This window comes from Schistocerca nitens, chromosome 1, assembly GCF_023898315.1.
Source record: "Schistocerca nitens isolate TAMUIC-IGC-003100 chromosome 1, iqSchNite1.1, whole genome shotgun sequence".
In the NCBI taxonomy this organism is placed as follows: Eukaryota; Metazoa; Arthropoda; class Insecta; order Orthoptera; family Acrididae; genus Schistocerca; species Schistocerca nitens.
In genome coordinates, this window is record NC_064614.1 from 889,950,413 (window position 1) to 889,965,625 (window position 15,213).

Below are 15,213 nucleotides of genomic sequence, written 5' to 3' on the forward strand. Positions count from 1 at the left end.
AACCAGAAGTATGTCTCCTGCAATCATTTTTCAAGGCTGCATACATGTCTAGATCAGTGCAGTATTTCTTATTTGAATCTGTGTGAATCAATACCAAATTTGTGGCCTACCCCATGAACCAAGAACCATGTCGTGGTGGGGAGGCTTGCATGCCTCAATAAGACAAGACATCTCTACTGCTGGTGCAACTACATAGGAGGGGTATCTGTGGGCTGGCCAGTGTAACAAATGCTTCCTAAAGGAATGCAATGGCCTTTTCAATTTTCAGCATGACTGACTGATCTGATCTTTTTAGCCAACATAGCCTTGCTTTGTTGATACTGAAGCATGGATGAAGCAAGGGGAAACTGTAGCTGCTACATTTTCTGAGGACATGCAGCTCTACAACATTGATTAATGATGGCATCCTCCAGCATAAAATATCGTTTCAGATCTCTGGGCAGGGACTACTCAGTGGGGCGCAGTCATGGAAGAAGCTTTATCTCACAATGGTCCTATTTTCTGCCTGCTGTTCCCTTACCTCTGACCTACTCTGTCTCTTCTAGCTCCATTTCCTCCCTCCCATCCCATCCCACTGTTTCGCAAAACAAAAGAAGTTCTGTTTCCAAAATCTAGAAATTCTCGCTCTTCCCATTTGTGTCTGTCTGTTATCATTTGGTAAACAGAAATCACTTTATCTATACCTCATGGCAGTTTCATTTTGGTCATTTTTCTTGTGCATATTTAAATTTTCCAGTTGATTAACTTACTTTTCTTGCCAATAACTTACTTTTCTTGCCCATGCTAGCGAAGAACTCAAATATGCTTATTTCAGTGTTTCAACATTAAAAGAGTTAAGCAAAATAATGAACTTACCACAGAGTTATCACAGGGGTCTTTATGTTGCGCAGATTTCACCTGTTCACTCGATGACAAAGGTAGTGACGTCTTTGTCTTCTTAACAGGACTGTCACATTTAGTCGTTTTTCCATGTTCAGAAACAAATTTCTCCTGCCCAGCACTGGGATTTGAAAGTTCATTTTCATTGACAGCATGGGTTTTGTCACTAACAGTTCTTCGCTTCCTGGTTGTTGCTGGGACATTTTTGCATTCCCGTGATTTTGGTGAATCTGTTTTTGTAACGTCTGGAACACTTTTCAATTGTTCTGTGCCTGTCTTTCTACCTTGACGCATCTTGACACTTTTAACAGCATGTTCTTCCCTTCTACAACAATTTTCTTCCAACGTGTCTTTATTCAGTGACTCACTGTCCTCTACGCTAGACAGAGTCACTTTTCGTTTCTTCTTTGGTGGTTGAGCCTCTTTTACTTCAGCTGTATCCAAGGGAATATTATGGTTGTCAATGGGGCTAACAGAGCTTAGACTTGTACGTTTCGAATTATGACTTCTACGTGAGTTTATTTCATCCTGTTTCCTTTTGGAAGTTCTCCTCTCCGCTCTTGAATTTTCTTCAACATTCTCTGGAACCACGCCAGTACTCCCCTTTTGGCCAATCTCTGGAAACGGTACCCTATTTTTCTGAGATTCTTTTTGGTGATCAAATAGTCTAACACATGATTCATCATCTTCATTACTATTTATTTTCCCTGTAACACGTTTGCTTGTTACCTGCTTGTGGTTTCTGGATTTGACACTGCCTTCCGATGTATCTGCTCTATTATCAAGTTTTGATTTTCTAGTTTTAGGTCCAATGTTTTCAACTTCTAGAGAATTTTCATCTGAGCTATTTCGTTTATCACTATTTGGATTTCCCAATTGCTTTGCACGCGATTTTTTAACATTTTGCATTAGATCTCCTCCTTGAAACCTATTTTCCTCTGATCTATTACTAACAGATGTAATTCTGCTTCTTCTTGTGCGCCCTGATGCCTGTTTGCTTTCTTCCAATGGCTCCTTAAACTTAGAAGCAGTTCTGGATTCTGATTGAGGGAAATCAACTGACACTGAACTGTCATTTTTATCACAATTTGTTGTTTGTTCTTGATTTGACTCTTCAGAATTCTTTTCTGGCTGGTTGTCGTTTGGAACAGATGGCTTGCTATCTTCTGTACCAATATTTTTAAGAGAACGCTTCTTACTACTACCTTTAATTTCCAAGTCAGATACAGTGTTACATTCCACAGTTATGACAGCTTTTTTAAGCTGAGAATGTCTTTTTCCTGGAGCTTTTCCTGTACTGTTTTCAGGTACTGAATCAAGGAATTTATTCTGAGAGGTTCTTCGGTGAGATGTTTCATTAGCAGCACTTTCTACTATCTTTTTATGTCCTGGGGATGTACTGTCAGTTGTTTCTGTGAGCTTCCACGTTTTCTTCTTTTCTCTGACTGATCTTCTACTTCCTGAGTTTTTGCTATCAGCTAAATTATTAATATTTTGTGCACTCACTTCTGCAGACAAAGAAGCTATATCAGTAGACTGAATAGCATCTGAGTTATGGCTCTCTTTTATATGTTCATCTTTCCATTGTCTCTTAACTTTTCTTTTCCCACTAGAATTTGCTTCCAAGTCATGTACCAAATTATTGGAAGCAGATACTGGAGTTTCAGACAGTAATATAATATTTTCTGATACTCGTGACTCCTGAATTGTATCAAGTTTTCTTTCACCAGCTGCTTTACTTTTTCTTTTTCTTGGAATTACAGGACTAGAAAAATTGTTTCCCATATTACCACTACTATCATGAGAAGTGATTTTCACAGTTGCTTTACTTTCTAATTCCTTTAACGCAGCTAAAACTTCTTGTGATTGGGGCAGATGTAGCTCCACTTCCAGTGAACCTTCATCTTCTTCTCTACATTCATTAGTGCTACTTACAACATTTTTCAAATGAATGCCTGCAGTACTGGATTCATTACCTTGCTTGGCCGTATTTCTTGTATGTTTTTCTGACTCACAATCTGGGACTTCCTCGTGGACTAAGTCTTTCGAAAATATTTTAATAACCTCCTCATCTTCCCCAGATAAAGAATTATCTTGACCATCAATTCCTCCCTTTGTAGACAGCTGTAAATGTGCTGCCTTTTTGTCACACTCAGTCAGTGAGTTCAGTTTCCTCCCAGATTCTGCTTTCTGTGGAAAATCCTGGGTGTCAGCTGAGAATATATCCTTTTCATATTTATTATAAACAGCTGGCCGCTGATCAGCCAGAACAGAATCATTTTTTTCAGTCAAACTTGCATCCAGTTTCTGAGTGGGGCAAGAAAATATATCACCAGTATCATGGGTCTCTCTAATATGTGCAATATCATTCACATCTGAAGAACCCTCTATTACATTTTCAAAAACTAGCACACTTGGACTAGCATTTCCAGGTTTGTTTTCACAAGTTTTCTTACTTGCTCCCTTTGGCAGTCTTCTTACATCAGTTTCCTGTACAGGACATTTTTGTTTATCTGTCATTTTATCTTTTGTACTTGATCCACAAAACTTCTGTGTTGGTTGAGAAAACAGTTCTTGTAGGTCTGTTTCCTTCTGCAAACTTATTTTGGACCTGTTACACACTGCACTTCTATTGCCCTGGAAACACTGTTCTTCATTCCATTCCCCTAATCTCTGGGTGGGTTGTGAGTAAATGTCACTACAGACATCTAGTCCAGTAGCTACTTTCACTACACTGCTCTGCAACGATTCCTTCATTGATTCTGGTGGCCCTTTGCTTTTATCTTCAGCAACTAATTTTGGATGTTCCTCACATTCTCCTTTCTCACTGTGAGCTTTAGTTTTGTCTGTTTTATTAGCTTCGCTCAAATCACAGAAATTCTCTATTTTCTGAGTTGGAGCATTAAATAATTCACCATCATTCACGTCTGACTGTATTCTGTTCTTTTCATATTTCTGGTTCTTTGACATATCTTCTGCACTTGTGCCTTCCTCAACAACTGACTTTCTTCCACCGTGACCTCTGACAAGCACATCTCTTTCAGGTGTCTCAGCAATTTCGATTTCAGTAGCCATTCTCCTGCTTTCCTGTGTTCCTGGACAAATTACATCTTCTAGAGTAGTGTCACTGAGCTCCGTTTCCATTTCATTTATCTGTTCACTTTGTTTGCATACAGTTAGTTCCACTTGTTTACGCGAAGTGCACAATTTTGGAGGCTGACACACTGTTTCACTTTGGGGGATATTTAGAAGACTGCCATGGTCTTTTTTGCTGTCAATACTCACAAATTTTTGAGTTGGAGCACCACATAGTTCATCCAGGTCATTTTCATCTGTCTTATCTGAAGATAGCTTCCCTTTATTAGCACAATATTTCTGAGTTGGTGCACAGAAAAGATCTTCAGGATCAGTTTCATCACCAGATGCAACTTCCTTATTTGAAAAGTCTGACTCTTGCTTCTTTTTATTTTCTTGTAGTGCTACAGTTGACACAGCATTTTCTGTGAAACTTTTTGAAAAGTTACTTTGGACAAAATTTTCTTCCACTCTCTGTTCATTAGTTGAGGTGTCTTGCATTAAACGAACACTAGTATTCTCTGCTTTCTTATCTTCTACAACTGATTTATCTAAACCTTTCAATTTGTCTGTGCCATGTGAAACTGTCTGTCTACTAATTACTGTGTCACCCATGTTTTTTGTTCCCAAATTATTTTTTGACACTGGAAATTGTTGCGTCTGTGCACAAAAAATGTCTTCTGGGTCAGTTTCATCTCCTGAGGATAAATCAAGTGTGAATGACTTTTCTGCACATGGTGCATCATCTTGTACAACTGTATGTACCAGAGTAGATCCTGATTGCTGGCAATCAGATTTTTTTTTCTCCTCTTGCTGGTTGCAGGTGAGCTCACTGCTCTCAGCCTCTCCTTTCCCTGCATCTTTAATTTCACCTGATCCAGAAACAGACATCTGGAACATATCCTCATCACCCTCCAGTAATGAACGATCATAAGACTGATCGTTGAGAACAGTACTGCTCTCACTTCCATTAGTAGTTGATTTATTTGTGTCATTTGAAAGCAAGGGAGAAACACTTGTTTTCAGAACAGAAGTAGTGAGAGACGTCACAATTTTTCCCAACTCATTTAAGGTATCACGTTCAAAATCTTCACACTGTGTCGGTGCATCATAAATATTATCTGCAAAAATATTGTTTGTTACAGTGGGTTTTAGTTTTCCATCTTCATAATGGCACTCCATCTGGGTATCCAAATCGTTTACAGTGTCTTCCAGGTCTTCAGTAGGTGTGCTTTTACAGTCATCCACAGCTGTTAAGAGAGAAAAAAAAAATTATTGCTCATTGCTAAATATATTGCTCATAATCAAATATGATGAAACAAAGATTTTTTTATACAACTAGTTCTAAAAGTCTGTCTAATTTTTACACTGAACAACTTTCATAAAGTTTGTGGCATTTCAAGAACTGTTGAGAGAGACAACTCAGAGAAGAAACCACATGTATTATTGTGGTTCAAATCGTATAATTGCAATGATCGAGCATAAATTAACAATAGAACAACTTACAGCTCATGTGGTAGTATGTTTAGCTTGAAGTTTTCTAGACATAACAAGTATTCCATGAGACAGTTGAAACAGCTATTAGCAAAACAAAACATTACAACTTGGACAAAGCCACGGATACTTTTTAAAAAATGTATTTAAAGCCTTCCATCAAAATATCAAAAGCATCATTAATAAAAATGATGAACTCATTTCCTTACAGGAAAATGAAGGGATAGACAGAATTTCAGCAGACTAATTTTGCATATCAGAACATTACATGGAAATCACTAAAATTGAACAGATTCATCTTGATGGATATAAGTTACTATCATAATAGTGTAGAACCAATAAGAAGAAATGGAGCAGCTGAGCAGGATGATCCCGAACTCTCAGACAAAAGTTTAGAGGTTGTTCTGGAATATTTTCTGAGTATTGTGACAGAAGGAACTTCTTGTTTTCTATGGTTTATTACAAAGTAGCAGCATTTCATTTGATTTCTTACACCCTTTATCATAGTTTTTGTACTGAACTTTAAATATCACACAACAGTGCAAATGTCAATGGTATGCATAGTGTGTCTTGTTTGGAAATAAACTTGTTCCTCTAACTTGTGGCACTTCCTGTCAACAGCATTAACGCCTACTTCACTCTTTGCCCTACAGTCTCCATTCAGAAATGCCCCATTCTGTCTTGGGTTTGTTTTTCTGGCAGTGCAACTGGTACATTAACAAGAAAACTATATTTTTGCTCTGTATGGCACCGCTGGACACCACAGGTCCATTACACCACAATATTAAGACAATATACTGGAACAACTTGCAAAATTTTGTTGGTGGAATTTGGGATCACCATGTACGTGCAAAAAATGGAGTTAAATCCCAGGCCCTTCAGGTAAATGAATATTGTGATGGACTGCTTTTCATTGCTGTACCACAATAGTGGATCGTGAACCACACAAGCTTGTAGAACTGGCAGTTTACAGGCCACCAAAAGTAAGTATCTTACACTTCTTAAAGCAGCTGGAAACAGTTTTAATAAGGCTATGTAGATTTAAAAGGAGAATCGTTGTTTGTATATAGTTTAGAATTGATTTTCTGTCTGGCAATTTTCACCAACATTACCTACTGTTATTTATGCCCAGTTTGGCATTATTTTTCACAGTAAAATTTCCTATGACAATTGAAGGATATACTGCAATAGCCACAGACAATTCGTTTTAAGTCTAGTTTTCCATAAATTAGCTGTTAACCAACAGTCAATATTTTACCTGACCATGTTGATCAAATGTTAACAATAAAGTATACTGGCCAGTTAGGTACAGATCATAGAAGAAATGTATTACATTGAAGAATTATAAGCAATGGTTTGATCATAGTATTTAAAGAGAAATTACATAAGGAATACTGGGAGTAAATTAACAAAACTCTCAGTGTCTATCGAAAACTTAACTCATTCTTAAACATATTCCTAGAGCATCTTGGATATTTGTTTTCTCCTAAAATAAATAAGGCTAGAATCAAACAGAAGCCAGATTCTCACGCACGAGCACCACAGGAGAGCACAACATTCATTTGAGTAGTACTTTACAAACTTCTAAATAGAAATGACTTACTGTGATTTACTTGTGTGCTTTTTAGCCTAATTCTGAAATTTCTTGTGTGTTTGTGTATTTACTACACATAGTCCGGTATTTTAACAATTCTGTAGTGCTGAGTTCGACTGTCTTGGTAAGGATATGGACATTAATTGTTGTGATCAGATGCAGGCTGAGTTAGTGACCCTACGCTCACAGCTACAGGCTGTGCCAGATTCGGTCATGCAGCTTGAGGCTGTAGCCAATGGGCCTCACTGTGCAGGGAAGGTTGTGAGGATCCAAGCGACATCCAGCATATCTCATGTGTTCCCCCCAGTTGTTTTTCTAATGTAGCAATCTGAGCAGGATTTTATAACGTAACTCTGAACATTATGGAGGACCTTGAAGAAAATTATCTACTGACACATGGTCAGCACACATTCAAATAATATTGTTCTTGTGAAACACAACTAGTTATTTATTCACACACAGTAATGAGTACTAGCCACTGAGTATCTCAAACAGATTCCATATATCTAGATTTCTAGAAGCTTTTTGACTCTGTTTCTCACAAGAAGCCTCTAATCAAATCACATGTCTACAGAGTATCATCTCGTTTGTGTGACTGGATTCCCTGTCAGAAAGGTAACAGTTCAAAGTAACTGACAGAAAATAACTGAGTAGACAGAAGTGATATCTGGTGTTTCCCTAGGAAGTGTTACAGGCCCTCCATTGTTCCTGATTTAAGAACAATATGAGCAGCCCTCTTAAGGTTGTTTGCAGATGATGCTGTCATTTACCATCTAGTAAAGTCAACAGAAAATCAAAACCAGTTGACTCTAACCAAAAAAAAGTGTGAGGTCATCCACATGAGTACTAAGAGGGATCTGTTATATTTTGGTTTCTTGATATATAACACCAATCTGAAGGTTGTCACTTCAATTACATACCTAGGGATTATATTATGAAAAGGAAAGATGCTACCCACCATAAAGTGGAGACACTGAGTCGCAGAGAGGCGCAACAAAAAGATAGTCACAAATAAAGTTTTCAACCATTAAGGCCTTCATCAACACACACACACGCACGCACACACACACACACACACACACACACACACACACACTCCAGCAGTCTCAGGCAACTGAACTGAAAGTGTGCTTTCAGGCCTTAATGGTTGAAAACTTTGTTTGTGACAGTCTTTTTGTTGTGCCTATCTGTGATTCAGCATCTCTGCTATATGCTGAGTAGGAACTTTCCTTTTCATAATATTGTTACATTGCATCCTGGATTTCCCATTGTTTGATACCTAGGGATTACTATTATGAACAATTTAAATTGGAATTATCACATACAAAATGTTGTGGGGAGATCAAAGACTGTTTCATTGGAGAGCACTTAGAATATGCAACAGATCTACCAAAAGGTATTCTAATATACTGCTGTGTGGTACGGGATCTTTATCAGATACGAGTGACAGAGGACTTTGCAAAAGTTCAAAGAAAGGCAACTTGTTTTGTATTATCGCTAACTGGAGAGAGAGTGTCAGAGATATGATATGCGAATTGGAGTATCAGTCATTAAAACAAAAGCATTTATCATTACGGCAAGATCTTTTTATTAAATTTCAGTCACCAACATCCTCATCCAAATGTGAGAATATTTTGTTCACACTTATCTACAAAGTAAGAAATGATTATTGTAATAAAATAAGAGGGATCAGAGCTTGCTCAGAAAGATTTACGTGTTTGTTTTTCCCATGTGCTGTTTGGCAGTGGAACAGTAGAGAAATAGTCTGAAGGTGGTTTGATGAGCCCTCTGCCAGTCACTTAAATGTAAAATCCTACATTCTGTTACTAAAAAAGAGAAACTTGTACTGTGTTTAAAATGAAACATTCCCACAATCAAGTAAAAAATACTTAAATATTATTAAACAAGAAATAAACAAAAATAATGACTCAAAGAAAAATGAAACTAAACAAAATAGCTCTTGCAAAAATGGTAACACTTCCAAATCACTGACCATGAAATCCACTTCTTACTTTCTCACAGTGCAGCAAACACTGTACATCCTAATAAGTACAGGTGCATCAGACTTATTCATCCCAACATGGCATGCACCATCAAAAAGACATTAATTCTAAAAATACGACTACTTTGGAGATTACAATATTTATAAGATTACTAAAAAGTAATAAATTATGGTGTTTAATGAAAAATATTAAAATCTTGTGCTGGCCTAAGCTACCTCAGTCATCAAAACATTACTCATGGCATTTTTCCTGACAGACAAATACACCAATCTATAAACTGGAGCTAAGCAAAAACATTCCTAATTAAAGACCTCTTTCATTCCTTCCTGTCTTTGCAAAAGTGTTTCAGAAAGTTGATTATGATAACATACTGATTCATTTAACTGAGCATAACTGGTTGCATGCTTTTCATTGTGCCTTCTGGAACAGTTCTCCACAAAGAAAACGACACAAGACTTCATGTAAATGAATTGTTGGAAGAGAAAAAACAAGAAATACTATCTTATTGTTCTGTGAACTTGTCAAGGCCTTTGATTGTGTGCAAAATAAAGTATTGTGGCACTAATGACATCCCAACTTCACAGTGGGATGGAGTCTTATCTTCGTTACAGAAGTCAGAGGGTTTCGTTAGCAGACTGTGTCTCAGTATCAACTACTTCGCAACAAGGGGGCGGGGTGGGTGGGTGGGTGGGGGGGGGGGGGGGGGTGACATGACACGTAGGGTCCGACAAGGATCATAAATGGGTCCAATTTTGTTATTGTTGTTGCTGCTGCTAAGTACTACTGTGGTCTTCAGCTGAAGACTGGTTTTGTGCAGCTCTCCTCATTATTATTTTTCGAGGCTTTACATACCTGTGTAATTATTACGACATACAACCACTCAAAGCTGCTAACTATATTCATGCATTGGTCTCCCTCTATATATTCTTACTCCCTGTCCCAAATTTCCCATTATTAGCAATGTGATGATTCCTTCATTTCTCAAGATGTGCCCTATCAACTGATCCTTCCTTTTACTCAAGTTGTGACACAAATTTCTTTTCTCCTCTATCGATTCAGTACCTTCTCATAAGTTATCCGATTTACCCATCTATTTTTCATCATTATTCTACAGCACCACGATCCAATCTCCTTTTGTCGAACTGTTTATCATCCATGTTTCACTTCTATACAAAGCTACACTCCAGACTGCGAGCTACCATCCAAGATTACAATATAATTAAACTATCCTCTGGAATATGTCTGAACTGGAATGCAAACACACAACTGTTAATGGTCTACTTTGTCTAGGTGGTTGGCTGTATCCACCACTTTCAGTTCATTAATAAACCAACTGCACCTAATTTCCTTAAAGTGTACAATAAATAAATTGTGAAGTAGCAAATTACCATCAATAGCTGAGATGAATTGTTTGTAATTTAAGCACCTTTCACTGGTGCCAACTGTGAGCCAGAACTGGTATTATCAGTAGAAGTTCTTCACCAAGAGGGTTTAAAACAGAATATTTAATCTGCTGAGCTACCAGTGAACACCAATACAGTGTAGATAACACTGAAAATTTTCTGAGTTCCAAGCACTGATGCTCAAAGTAAATCACTGCTCTGCTAACATAGAATTAATACAATTCTAGACAGTTCCTTGAATAAAAAGGTATTTCCAAACTGTGGCTAACACAAATACTTATACGTACCAGTTAATCCACCAGCCACAAATAAATATAAGTTCCGACTGTGGCTAATTAGCAGAAAATTCAAATACTCCACCAGCATCCACAACTAGAAATGTTCTAAGATATCATAAACGCAATAAAAATCTCAGCAAAATCCGAAAAATCGGCAAATCGATTCACAGTCCAAATTGGGAATTTTTTTATAAGTGGTGAGGATACATCGATGATTTATTGTAAATTTCAACTAAAACAGTTGACCAATTTGCTGCTCAGACTAACACATGTCCTGCTTCTTGTATGGCTGAAAACTTACGTCCCCAATCCAGCATCTGGTTGGTTCTTACATACCCCCACAGTGGACTTCCTGAACTACCTGTCATCTGGTTCAAATTTGCAGTTTACATATCCTTCGTGCTAGCTAAAATTGTAATGGAAGATGCACACTTCCATGCTGATTAATTAGAGATTTTACAGGAAGTCGTGTGATACATAGTTCACCCACAATTAATGAAATACAAATCATGTATTCCATTGCTTTACTAATTATAAATAGTGCATCAAATTTATTACTGACAAAGTGGAATATTTTCCTAGTAGAAAATTACCTCCCCTTTCTGCTGGTGCTGTCAATATTCTCATAACTTTAGTAGAATTTAAATTACAGGTGATTTTAATAACTAAAACCTTAATTGCCTGAAAATATCCTAATAAATCACTTATCTACCGGAAGTTCCATTCATCTGATAACCGCCTGCCCGGAATATTGTAGGTCGGCCATGGAAGCCACGCCTGCCTTTTGACTGGGTCCCACGGTGGGTTTTAGACTGAAGGCCGCACAGACATGCATGCCTTGTTGGCCAGTGTCATTCTAGTAGTGAAACAGGCATCACGAGTGTAACAGTGGAGTTTGCGAATGCAACAATGGCAAGAGTGAATTATTCACTTCCACAACAAGTGTTTATTTATGATCCGTATGTGCATACAAAGTCCACTCGTACTGTTCGGAGATTCTCTGAACAGGAGTTTCCAGGTGTGAGTTCTGAGTCATGATGCAGTTCACAAATTAGTGAACAAATTTCGTGAAGCAGGAAGTGTTCAAAACAAGAAGTGTAAATGATGATGTACAGTGCTCACAGAAGTTCGTCTTGATGACAGTTCATACCGCCTGGACAATTCCCCTAAAAAGTCTCTTAGACGTCTTTCGCAGCAAACACACACATCATGCACCTCTGTGCAAAGAGATGCTAAGCTACTCGGGCTAAGGCCCTATAATGTATCAGTAGTACAAGAACTTCGACCTGGTGATTCTGTGCACAAGATTAAGTTTTGTGAATGGTTTTTAAAACAAGTGCATTACGGTGAAACGGATCCTTACCTCGCACTGTTTTCAGACAAGGCTTGGTTCCATTTACATGGGCATGTTAATTCCCAAAACTGTCGACACTAGAGCACAGACAAGAGTTGTTGTGGTTCATGAGGAACCCCTTTACAATCAGAAAATAAATGTGTGGTGCGCAGTTAGTGGTGACAGAATTATAGGCCCTTATTTTTAATGACACAGTACAAATGAAGATATGCGCAAAACAGTTTGCAATCGTTTTTTAATGAACTGAGTGAAAGAGAAGGAAGCTTCGCATTTTTTCAACAGGATTCAGCAAGGGCTCATACGGCCAATGTTTCTTTGCATGCAATTCATGATGTGTTCAATGAAAGAGTGATTAGTACCAATATCTGGCTCACTAGAAGTCCTGATTTAACTCTGTGCAATTTTTTTTTTTTTTTTGGGGGGGGGGGGGTGTCTACTGAAGGATGAAGGGTACACAAGTCCTCACACGATAGAGGAACTCAAGGATAATATCCGTGAATCAACTAATTCAAGATCTCAAATAGAATTAATCGTGTAATTAATAATGTCTTGAGCAGATGTCAGAAATGTATGGAAAATAATGGCAGGCAGTTCCAGCATCTCCTTGCATGACATGGGTGAGTACAAAATTTAATTGCTTATATTTTAAATGTAGTCATGTCATATCGCAGCAGTAGACGGGCGACATTGTAGTGTTTCGAGAATTCCCGCGTAACTTGGTGACCTGTGTGATAGGACAGAAGAGAACAGGAATTTTGAGACGAAAACATGATAAGAAGATATTATGTGTTGCCATACCAACCGAGTATAAAAAGGCGAGAGAACCATTATGAGAAACTGGACTAAGCCTAAAAATCAAATAGAGAAAATTAGTAAATGCAACTAAAGGGAAGACGTAAGAAAGTCATAACATTATAGGAAAAGAGAGAAGATGTTGACATATTAGACTAAGAAGAGATACGCCAAGAACAATTCGACTAAGAAGATCCAGTGTGGGGAGTAGACAGCTCTCACACGCATCATGAGGACGCATACACGGGAAACAACATCCACGCTGCCGGCACCCTTTGCTGTTCATCGATGCTGACCTACTTCCACATCCACTCACCGACGTCAACGCGGAAACCTACATCCAATGCCACCAGCACCAGTTGCTGCTCACCGGTGCTGATTCCACATCCACTCGCCAATGCAGCCTAAACTCTACGCCGGGTGAGCATAAAACAGTACTTTATTGTTTGAGTGTAAAGTTGGATAAACTACTGAGTGATTTTTATTCGTGTAGTTGTTACACTTAGAGTGAAGTTTTTAAATGCTTACTAGATCTAAAGCTCATAAGAATATGGATAACGTGAAACAAATCGAAGAAACACAAGAACCAGCTATGGCTATGAGGGTCAGTAGAGAAATGCCAGAATGGACTCAGTTAGCAATTTAATCAAAGCACAAAGTGCAGCTTCAAATGCTCAAATTGTGGCTTTAAGTGAAAAACTAGAAGCCCAGAGTTTACAATTAAATGAAACTTTAAATTCTAGATTAAATGCTCAGGATGAAACGCTAAGGAAAGAAATAGGTTTGGTACATTCTAGTTTAAATGCTCAAAGTGAAGTTCTAAATGTCCAGAGTGAAACCTTGAATAGTCAAGCAACAAATATAGGTTTACCAAAGACTGAATTTGACACACTAAATAGTAAAGATGAAAATTTGAAATTAGATTTAAAGAATGAAGTAACTAGTTCTTTGAACATTCACGTAAATCAGCTGTTCACTGACTTTAGTCAGAAACAGAACGATCAAATTCAGGACTTGATAAAAAAGTTAGAATTTGATATTGAAGATAAATGTAATAAAGTGGAATCTGAACTTAGTGGAAAGTTAGGATCATTTGAAAATGTATGTAATGTTAAGTTTGATGCTGTGAAGCAGAGACTGCATACTTTACAAGGGAGCATCGATAAGAATAACGAATTAATACCAATTTTCCAATCGCAAATTACAGGCATGAATACAAGAGTAGATACTGTGGAAAGAAACTTCAGAGAGAAACTAGTGAACTCTGACATTATAAATATAAATAGTTTGGAGGAACAGGTGGAAGAACTTATAGATTGAATAGTTTCCGAGAAAGTAACATCTGGGAACGTATCTTCTATTTTATCTTCTGAACTTAATGATACCAAGAGAGGTATGGATGACCTATGGAGAGAATTCAAACTTATCTGAGATAAAGTAGACAAGAGGACGACTTCTCCTAACGTGGTACTGACTAGTGAAGTGATGACTGATCTACAATGGGGGACCAATTCAGGATTATCCAGGAAATTCCCTAAGTTTAAGCCAGACAGGGATGTACACCCAACACATTTCTTGTAAAGATTTAACCAAGTTGGGAAAATTCTAAAAAGATTTAATTTGCTGTGGGTTATCTTCTAGGAGAAGCCTCCGAATGGGGAACCGTAGATATTGAGAACTTTTCCTCTTGCGAAGATTGTCAAAAGAAGTTTAAAGAGAAGTATTAGTCTGCAAGTGCCCAGTAAAAACTAATATCACATCTGTGGGACCCGGAATACTACAATAATACTCGGGGTACCGTGAGAAAGTATTTCGACTGGCATCTAACATGGGCGAAATACTTAGATAAAACAATGGGAGAAGAAAGGTTAGTGAGAATTTTAATGAGACGATTACCCATTTATGCGAGGAAAGATATCCTATGTAGCGGTTGGAAAACAGGAGAAGAATTACTGTCCTTTGTGGATACACTGGATGCATTAAATAAGGACCGCAATGAAAACTTGCACCAAAGTGATAGCCCAAACTACAAAAGGAACAGTGGTAATAATTTTAAAAAACACGAGGCCAACCTAGCTACAGGACACCAGTGCAACAGAAAAAATAGTAACAACAGTAATTAGAAAAGCATCCACCTTTGAATTTAGGTCCAGTAACTTTGCAGGCATTTGTACCAAGTAATAGCAGAACATAAAGTGGTAACGTAGTATCTCGATTCACTAACCAACGTGTGATTACTGAAAATGAGGAAAACAGTGCGATCTGGATCCAGGGCTGGGGTCCAGGTCATAGAGAGACACTAGGAGGCCTGGTTCATAATAAGTATGTTAATTTCATGCAC

At 37.8% G+C, this 15,213-nt stretch overlaps 1 protein-coding gene across 1 annotated transcript in view; it reads right to left on the reverse strand.

Annotated features, from left to right (window-relative positions):
• LOC126191752 (uncharacterized) overlaps positions 1-15,213 on the reverse strand; it is a 102,380-nt gene that overhangs the window by 27,980 nt on the left and 59,187 nt on the right. The window contains exon 7 of the mRNA XM_049932549.1: positions 856-5,204. Coding sequence (XP_049788506.1) covers positions 856-5,204 — 4,349 coding nt within the window. The remainder of the gene's footprint in view (positions 1-855; positions 5,205-15,213) is intronic.